The sequence below is a fragment of the Malus sylvestris genome, chromosome 14, assembly GCF_916048215.2.
Source record: "Malus sylvestris chromosome 14, drMalSylv7.2, whole genome shotgun sequence".
Classification (NCBI taxonomy): domain Eukaryota; kingdom Viridiplantae; phylum Streptophyta; class Magnoliopsida; order Rosales; family Rosaceae; genus Malus; species Malus sylvestris.
In genome coordinates this window covers 15055462-15064632 of record NC_062273.1, presented here as the reverse complement: position 1 = coordinate 15064632, position 9171 = coordinate 15055462, and the positions used below count along the sequence as shown (strand labels likewise).

The window sequence follows — 9171 nt, the reverse complement described above, 5'->3', positions numbered from 1 at the left end:
GCCCAATGACACGAAAGCTTGGGCGAACAAAGCGGCCCGTCAAGTAAATGGGACCCAGCTAATGAGCACAACTTTCGTCGCGCAAACCTTATGGTATTACGCGCTATTTTATTTCTCTTCGCGTCAAAAATTTGCCCAACAAATATAGCATTGCCCTACGACTTTTTTTTGTCTCGAAAAGGTTTTGAGTAAACCCTCAATGTTGACCAGCTTTGCCTTACTAACTAAAAAAGTCGTCGGATGAAGTACTTTTACTCGAGAAAATATAGTTCGTCGGACATGATTATGTAGGGCAAGCCTTATTTTCTGATAGTGCTGATACATGCATCCAGCAATTTCATTTTTCAACATGGTACAATAAAAGTTGATGGCTATCTACAATTGAGCGTGTTGATTAGTCTCATAACAATTCTTTTCCATGATTAATTGTAGATGGAATTTAGAGCTACGTAACACTTGTTCGAACCATTAGTTTTGGTTGAGCCAAACAACATGCATGTTCTACTTGTCTTTAATTTGAACAGTTCATTGTTCAAACCATTATTTTTGGTTGAGCCAAAGAACATGCATGCGTGTTCTACTAGTCTTTAATTTGAACAGTTCATTGTTTGTGTTCATAAACTAGAACTTAATTCAATAAATACATTAACAAATTTTGGGACCATTCTGAATTAAGAACTCCATATAGTGCCACATTCAAGGGTATGACTCCAATGCTCTGTGGTATTAAACATCCCGAATTTGTCACTATTTGAAGCATATTTATTTTAGCAGTTCAATCTCAATGTTCAAATCTTGTCGTTTATTTTTTGGGGCTAAATAGCCAAAATGATTCTTGAGATTTGTATAACTCATTACTTTGGTCCCTAACATTTCAAATCAATAAAAGTGGTCCATGAGATTGTCCACCATCCATCATTTTGGTCATTCCGTTAAAAACTCCGTTAAGTGTCCCGGAGCTCTTGGCCGGAAGTTTGGACAATTTTCAAAGCTTCGTAACTTAATCGTTTATTAACCAAATTCAACGCATTATATATTAAAATGAAGATAGGAAAGTGTAGAATAAGATTATACCTATTTGGAAGCCCAATGGCTGCCCGAGATAACCGGAAAATAGCCTCAAAGTTGACTGGTCCGAAGGAAAACCTGAAAACCTGAAAACCTGCCGGAAACTGGGTAAACTTTAAACATTCATAACTTCTTCAATACTCAACAAAATCAAGTGATTCAAAAACGAAAATCATACTTCTAGCTGAGATGAAGAGAATGGTACCTTTTCCGATGGCTAAATCGCCGTGGTTTGGCCAGAAAACAGCTCGAAAGTGGCTGTCTTGGTCTTGAGTTAGCCACTTTCGAGTCGTTTTCCGGCCAAACCACAGTGATTTAGCAGTCTAAAAAGATATCATTCTCTTTGTCTCGTCGAGAAGCATGATTTTCGTCTCGTCTAAAATGGTACATTTTCGCTCTGTTACATTGTGGAAAATTTGACCATTTAATTAGGACGAGACTATTTGGAGAAATTATTTCTGACACCAAATTGGACTGGACAAAATTTGCATGCATGAGATATGATTTCTCTTCTGATATCTTTATACAGAAAAAATACAGGAGGCAAATGTAAGAGAGAGTCCAGTCCTCTACTGTCCAGCCAGCCAGACAGAATCCGTGGCGGTGAGGTGAAATCATGGAGGTCAAAATTTGAAAAGATGAGACAAGAATTTCAAACTTTGGGAGTAAAGACAGACAAATTTTAAATTTTTTTCTGATAAACCAATCAGCCATAGATTGTGGCTGCCTCATGGATGGATTGGTTGCTTCCCTCCCGATCACATTATTAACTTTTGGCAAAATACGAGTGTTTTGTCACCAATGACAACAACTCTCCCACTAAATCCGAAAACGCGCCCAATTTCATGATCCCACAAACCCCACAAGTCTCCATCGCCATAATGTAAATGCAGCCTTTCATTTTGTTCGTATGTTTATACTTCAGGGGCCGATCAACAATCCTTTCTTTTTTTTCTTTTTTCTTTTCGGTTTTTGGTTTTATTTTTTCAACTAAAATTGTTTGATAGTTGTTTTCGGTTTTAATTTATTCCTAAAACATTGGTTTGATTTCAATTTTGAAAACTGAAATAATTTAACAAACCATAGTTGTTGAAATGTGAAAGAAATTTACAATTAACATGCAGTTATCGTACACAAAAAAAAAAAAAATAATACAGAAGCCATGCAAGAGAATATTCAAAGTTAGTTTCATTGGAACAATTCTCATATTATTACTAACTAATTTCCTATGGAGAATGGAAGATTTGTCTTTGTTAGTGACAAGCTGGATTGGAATTTCCGATCCAAATTCGAATCTTTTCGCAAAGGATTGGATGAAAAATAGAAGACATTTAGAGATTCTAAATTTCTTAAAAATAGTAAATTAAAAAAAAAGAATTTTTTTAAAAATTGTTTCAGATTATTTCCAATGAATTTGTTTCGAAAGTTACAGTTTTTTAATAGTTATTTGGTAATTTTGTGTATATTATCTTTATTTAGTAAGTCTTATAAAGTAGCATTAGTACATACATGGAAAGGAAATCATGGAAATAATTTCTCATGCCTTGTTTTAGAGAGTACGAAATGTCATGCGATAATAGGAAAATACATTTTTTAAGTATTTGAAAATTAAAAAAGAACACCTAAACCGTCTAAATGATATGAGATTTGATTACCATGCAGGTCATCACAATTCCAATGCAAACAATATCTTGTTGGGAAATGGAATGAGACATTTTGTATTTGACTTTTATAAATAACACGTTTGATATTCAATTATTCTTATAACTGATTTATTGGATGACTTAGCGTATAGTGTGAATTTTTTTGTATATAAGACAAAGGATTCATAAAATATAACATGTGTGATTGATAGAAAACAATATGAAAATCCAAGGGTCGCCCATTTTCAATAGGGGAATTGAATATCATTGTTTTATTAACACTAATCTCATGTTAAAAAAATATTATATAATAGCAGCTGAGAACAATCTTGTTATAAAATTCACACACGTAACAGACAATATCTTTTATCTTCAGCTTTAGTGCGCAAAGAGAGAGAACTCTTGAAAAAAAAATAGAAGGAGGTGACGAGTCTGTCTGATGACCGTTAAAAGTTGGAAATGCAGAAAGCCAGAAAAAGAGAGAGAGAGAGAGAGAGAGAGAGAGAGAGAGAGAGAGAGAGAGAGAAGTTGGAAAGCAACCCAACTTAATATTTTCTTCATTTGAAAGCTTTCCTCCCGAGTCCTCATCCTCGTTGTCACTGCAAATTGCAATTTACCAGTCACTTTCACCATAAAATTTCTAACATCCTTTGCTTTTATTTTTATATATATCTCTCTTTCTTTCCCTTTGCATTTTCTTATTTTTCTCATTAATTTTCAATAACTTCTCCTCCTCCTTGTTCAACTCTCTCCGGTCTCCATCTCCCATTTGAGATTATGCTTTCTGGGCTTCTTTCTACACAGTCAGTTTGACGTTGAAGTTCCAAGATTTCTATATATACTGCAAGAAATCCAGAGGAATCTGCACATTCAAAGAAAAAGGCTTCCATTTTTTCTCAAGTTTTCCAGGTACCTCTTTCTCTCTGTTTCTTATGTTTCATTGTAAATTTCTCTTGAATTAGTTGATATTTGCGAAACTTTAAATTTTGGGTATGCATGTTTTTATTAGAATAGTTCGTGTTTTAATTTGGTTTGGTTGTGAGACAAGATTTTTCACTTTCTATAGAAACAAACAGAAAATGTCTCTTCATACAAAATTTGATTAGTACTAGCTAATTAAGAGCTAATCACACTAGTAGGTGCAGCTAGCTTGTAGTTTTTGAGCTGCTAAAATTGAGGTAACACAGGCCCAGTAAAAGATATTTTGGCTTGAATTTCCTCTTTTTCCTGTTGTTGTTCCTTAATCTCCAATGAACTGCTGGAAAAGTGAGAATTTATTTACTTGTTTCAACTTATAAGGTAGAAATTTCTTGGGGAGATGAATTGATGGCCATAACCTGTCTATTATGCTCCATCTTCAAAGGGCAGTTGTGATTTTTTATTTCTCTATAAAACAGCAACAACAAAGTCTTATCTCACCAAGTGGGTTGGTTATTTGAATCATAAAATGCCACCGTGCTCGATTTTGTGTCATGTCTTCCAATAAATCCAAGTAATCCAAACCTTTTCTCATAGTCTCTTTCCAAGTCTTCCTGGGTCTTCCTCTACTCTTTTGGTATGTCTCTTAAATCACATTTTCTAACCGGTGCGTCTATAGGTCTTCATGTCACATATCCAAATCACCTTAACTGATTTTCTCTCATCTTATCTTCAATTTCAGTTATTCTTAATTTATCTCAGATATCGTTTTTTCTAATTTTGTCCTTTCTCTGAAGAAACAAATCTCTATAGCCATGAATCGTTGAAAAAAGCTCACATGGTGGGACACGCAAACGAAGACTATGGTACATCACAATCATCTATATTTATATAAAACCAGAATCCGCAACTGTCGACTTTGAACATATATATATATATATATTTTTTTTTATTTCCTTACCGTTTCTATGGTATTTCTTCTTGGTTAAGTTCATGTCATTCTTTGTGAGTTTATATGCAACCCGGGAGAAAAACAACTGCATTCTTATGGGGGTCATTGGGTTTGAAATTACGAAAACTTGTATGCTACTTCGTTGTCCATCCTCGCACCTTCTCTAGTTTGGTGATGTAAATTTGGTGTTATTTTCTATTGCCAAGCTCTCCCAATTCACTCATCGTGGCAAGGATGACACCCCCAAAAAGCCCTATGCCGAGAAGCCCTATGCCAAAGAGCCCTATGATATGCGAAAAGTACGAGACAGGATGTATGTGGCATTTATATGGCCTCTTTAACTTCCGTCAAGGTCATTCGAATAAGAAGCTGCTTTCGCACAAGAGGCATTTAAAGAGAACTGGTAAGGCACAATTGTGAATTGAACGGTGTTGAATTATTTCTGGTTTAATTTGATCATTTGCAAACTGGTGACAGACTTATTGAGGAATGAAAAGTACTGAATATGGCATACTTTGAACTTTTTTTTGCAGTACTGAAAAGGTTCATAATTTTTCTTTGTATGCAGATGACGGAAATTTTAAGACCAAGCTTGATTTGCTTAACAAAATGGATGAGAAGAGCGAAAACATGGGTGTAAGTTCCAAGTTCCACCGGCCTACTTTTACAATCGAACATGGTGTATATTTTCATGTACCTGAATGTTTGTTCAAAAGACCATTCTTATGATTCATGATGCCTGCTAGCTTTTTTGTTTTGACTTATAGAAGACTAAGGAAATATGTCAACTGATTTTCTCTATTCTTTCGGGTCTTCTGAGTTCTGTGTGTGTACATACATTGCCAAAATACTATTTGATCAATTACTGGAGTACTAGGCAAGAAAAAAATGGAACTGATATATTAATGGGCTCTTCAAACCATCTGGGAGAAATATTAGTGGTAGACAAAATTTCGGAGTTTGAGAACATTCGCAGTAGACAAAATTTCCTTCGTTGTTTGCTTTGTTTTCTCTGATATGCTCTCACACAACTGAAAGCTGACATGGTTACTTGATCGAGTAAACACTAAAACAAAATATTTGATAAGCATTTTCAATTGTTCAGGATGCAATGAAGAACAAAACTCAAACAGTTGACTCAAATATGACAAGTACAAGAAGGCTTAAGGGGGAAGAGTTGTCAACCGAGCCGCAGATAAATAAGAAGCTTGCTACTGATGAAGTGAAACATATGCAATCTGATTCTAAACTCGTTGGTCCGTTACCAAAGAATAATGGAAAGACTAGCAATAATCGTCAGAGATCTAATGAGATACCACTTCACAGTCTGAAGAATGAAACTAAGCATCGAAACCCTCCTAGTTCAACTTCAGTGGAAAAACCCCACTCAGCAGCATTGCCGGAAGTATTAAGCAAAGAGGTGCATAGAAAAAAGCGAACAGGATGTGGCTGTAAAAGCATTGATTATGTAAAGTATGACCAGCTTAATGAGAATAATCTTCCGCCGGGACAAATGAATGCAGTGGAGGCCATTGTAAGTCAAAAATTCATTAACGGGGTGAACTACCAGTCTAAACAGTTATCAGATGCGTTGCAGATTTTGAATTCGAATAAAGAATTGTTTATAAAACTCCTACAAGACCCCAATTCTCTGCTAGTCAAACACATCGAAGACCTCCGAGAATCTCAGGCAAGAAAACATCAGAGTAAATCTGTCTGTGAAGAGAACATTTCAGAACAAAGGACAAGTAAAGCAAGGCAATCTGAAGGTCCTTCTGGCATTCACAAGTTAAATTCCTGTGATATGTACCAGCCTCAGGCAAGTGGTGATTGTGGATTTTCAGAGAGAATAGTAGTTTTAACACCTACCCCACCAAGATTGCAAAATTCTTCAGATGGTATCGATTCTTGCTCCACCATTCAATCTTATTACAGCTTGAGAAGTAATGGGGAAATTGAGAGGCCTGCAAATTTTTCCCTCAGCCGTATAAAGAGGAAACTGAGACGTGCTATAGGGCTAAGCAGCAAAGAGCAGGACTCAAAGACAATCAATGGTACACTTCAAATATCTCCTTGCCAAGGCTCAGAAGACGATTCTAAAGGAAAAGCTGTAGAGATCATTAGAAGAAATTCACCTGGCTCCAATAATGCTGCTGACAGTGGAGTAGTGAGCAAGTCTTCTCTTGATATCGAGAACAGAGTCAACATAAGCAAGGTGAATGAATGTGAATCAAACATTGGATGTGAAGCTGCATCAACCAGTGGATGTGGCCTTCAAAACTCAAACATTTCGCTTGTTAGCCAACCAAAGCGAAAAGAATCTGAAACTTTTGCGGAGGCTATGGAACATCTGTCAGAATTGTTAACGAATGGAAAGAGGGATAAGAACAACTTTGAAAGACAGGCACAGAAAACCTTGGAAAAGGTGGCATCATTTCCTGAGTATGACTTCTTGCCTACACGCAGTCCCGTGAGGGACTGGGAAAATACATTTGTTGATGAACCAATGCGATTTTCACCCTACAGCAATTACCAACTGGTATATGAGAACAAGTCTAGGCTTCAGATTCTGAAAGAAAAGAAAACCTGCTACTCAAGTCCACTGAGGCAGGATGTAGAGGCCATGCCTGAGAATAAGAAACTCGATCAATTACAAGTTGTTGATATACAGCGAAATATTGACACCAAACGGCTAGGAGATAATTCAAGGCTTAAAGGTATGGACTTACCTTCATTGTTTACTTATGTTCTATTTTGTTTAGCTTTGTTTAGCTAATAATCAATCTTCTGCAGGCTGTGTCCAAATTGTAAAGAATAATTCCACTGCGCACCGAGGAGAAACTAATTCGGTAGAAGTGTCCTCTATGCACCCAGGAGAACCTAGTTCTTTGGAAGTTCTATCCAAACCAGATAGCACGGAGAAGACCAACACTGCAGAGACTAGTGATGCTACATGCCAAGGAGAAACTGATCCTTTTGAGGATCAGCCACTAACATCTTCACCAGATGTTTTCTCAGCAACTCCAATTATTCAGAGGGTCGAGGGTTCTGATAACATTGAAGATAAACGAGAGCAGCCAAGTCCAGTTTCTGTACTTGAGCACTATTATTTCGACGCCACCAGTCCCGCAAGCACCATATCTGAACCTGGTAAGCTTCACAAGGACCTACCATTTTTTCTTTCTTTTCATTTCCACTATCCACTTCATGCGACTGAATAAACCATGCATCCATTTCTGCAGCCGAAGAGCACCAATCTCATCCTCTTACGAGGTCCCCTCTGTACATTGAAACTTCTTCTTTGAGTGAACACCATGTTATCTGGGAGTACGTGAGGGCAGTGCTGCAAGCTTCCAGCTTAAATTGGGATGAGCTTTCACTGATGCGGCATTCATCAGATCAACTGCTTGACCCATTCTTGTTTGATGCAGTCAAGTTGCAGGCTAACCAATTCAGTGATGATTGTATGCTGCTCTTTGACTGTATAAATGAAGTTCTTGTCGAGGTATATCATACTCAGCTTCCATACTCCCCGTTGGTGTCATTTATCAAGCCAATTGCCTCAAGACAACTTTCCATTGAGAAAACTGTGATTAATGAGGTGATGAAGTCTGTTGATTGGTACCTCTTACCGCATTCATCACCACGGAAGTTGCAGAAAATTGTTGAAAAGGACATAACAAGCTCTGGAACATGGCTAGATCTCCGGAATGATTCTGAGGAGGTTGTTTTCGAGATGGTAGAAGATGTTTTAGAAGAACTGATCATGGAAACCATATTTTAGCAGCCCTTCTGAAAAATTATACTACCTATAGATTTGGTCTGCATTGGACAATGGAAATTAGGCACTCGGGTTGGTTAGAAGAACTGGTTTTAAGTCACTTGAGAAATGTCTTATGACTTCTTGAACAAGCATGCAAAGATCAGTATTGGGCACCCTTGGATCTCATTTGTGTACACTGCGTATAGTTTACATCAAACCTCTTATAGCTACTAACCATTAGTGTCATCTTTTTAGTGTATGGGGAGGTCAATGTATATATAATAAGCCTTGTGTCTTTGGTCTAGTGTCGACGGAATAAGTCAACAATGTATTTCAATCTAGCTAACAAAACGAAGTAAAGAAAATAAATAATATGAAAGGTTGACTGTTCCAATTACTTGTTGCTTTCGTTCAAATTGTGTTGTTTACATTTCTTAGATTGACACTCTTTTGGATATTTATTAATCCATAAGAAACTTAACCTGTTCATGAATACCTGCTTGTTTGGGTGCAAGTACAAACTGTACAATGCTATGGATTAGAGCTTAATTACTAAATGCGTGTTTTCTAATCAGAACCCTTTTTTGGGTAAATGAACAAGAACCCTATTCTTCTTTTGTTAAGCAAACTCGGAACCTTTCTATGTTTCCATGTACAGGTGCAGTTACTGCCGACAACGATACTACGAATTTCTGTACATTTAACTTGGCTAAAATTTATGTTCATTAGGAATAGGAAATTAAATTAGGTAATCTGAACTCTAATTGTTAGGGCTCATATAATTGCCTGATTTCATAGTATACCAAAACTCGGAAGCACATAAGCTG

At 36.7% G+C, this 9171-nt stretch overlaps 1 protein-coding gene across 3 annotated transcripts; it reads left to right on the top strand.

Annotated features, from left to right (window-relative positions):
• Positions 1-3107: 3107 nt before the first annotated feature.
• Positions 3108-8741, top strand: LOC126600972 (uncharacterized). 3 transcript variants are annotated; one of them, XM_050267664.1, is made up of 7 exons: positions 3108-3620; positions 4427-4495; positions 4788-4984; positions 5150-5217; positions 5687-7298; positions 7375-7731; positions 7824-8741. In XM_050267664.1, exons 3-7 carry the CDS (start codon positions 4816-4818, stop codon positions 8363-8365), a joined length of 2748 nt encoding a protein of 915 aa, XP_050123621.1. In that variant the 5' UTR covers positions 3108-3620; positions 4427-4495; positions 4788-4815; the 3' UTR covers positions 8366-8741. The 3 variants fall into 3 exon arrangements, with proteins under 3 accessions (XP_050123621.1, XP_050123620.1, XP_050123622.1); XM_050267663.1 differs by lacking the exon at positions 4427-4495; XM_050267665.1 differs by lacking the exons at positions 3108-3620; positions 4427-4495 and having other exon boundaries at positions 4541-4984.
• Positions 8742-9171: the final 430 nt, after the last annotated feature.

What these genes read in the sequence shown, in the direction of transcription:
- LOC126600972 (XM_050267663.1), top strand. Translation starts at nt 4,816, where the DNA reads ATGACACCCCCAAAAAGCCCTATGCCGAGAAGCCCTATGCCAAAGAGC. An exon ending in AGATAATTCAAGGCTTAAAG is followed by an intron (nt 7,299 to 7,374) that starts GTATGGACTTAC and finishes AATCTTCTGCAG; the next exon opens with GCTGTGTCCAAATTGTAAAG. An exon ending in AAGCACCATATCTGAACCTG is followed by an intron (nt 7,732 to 7,823) that starts GTAAGCTTCACA and finishes CCATTTCTGCAG; the next exon opens with CCGAAGAGCACCAATCTCAT.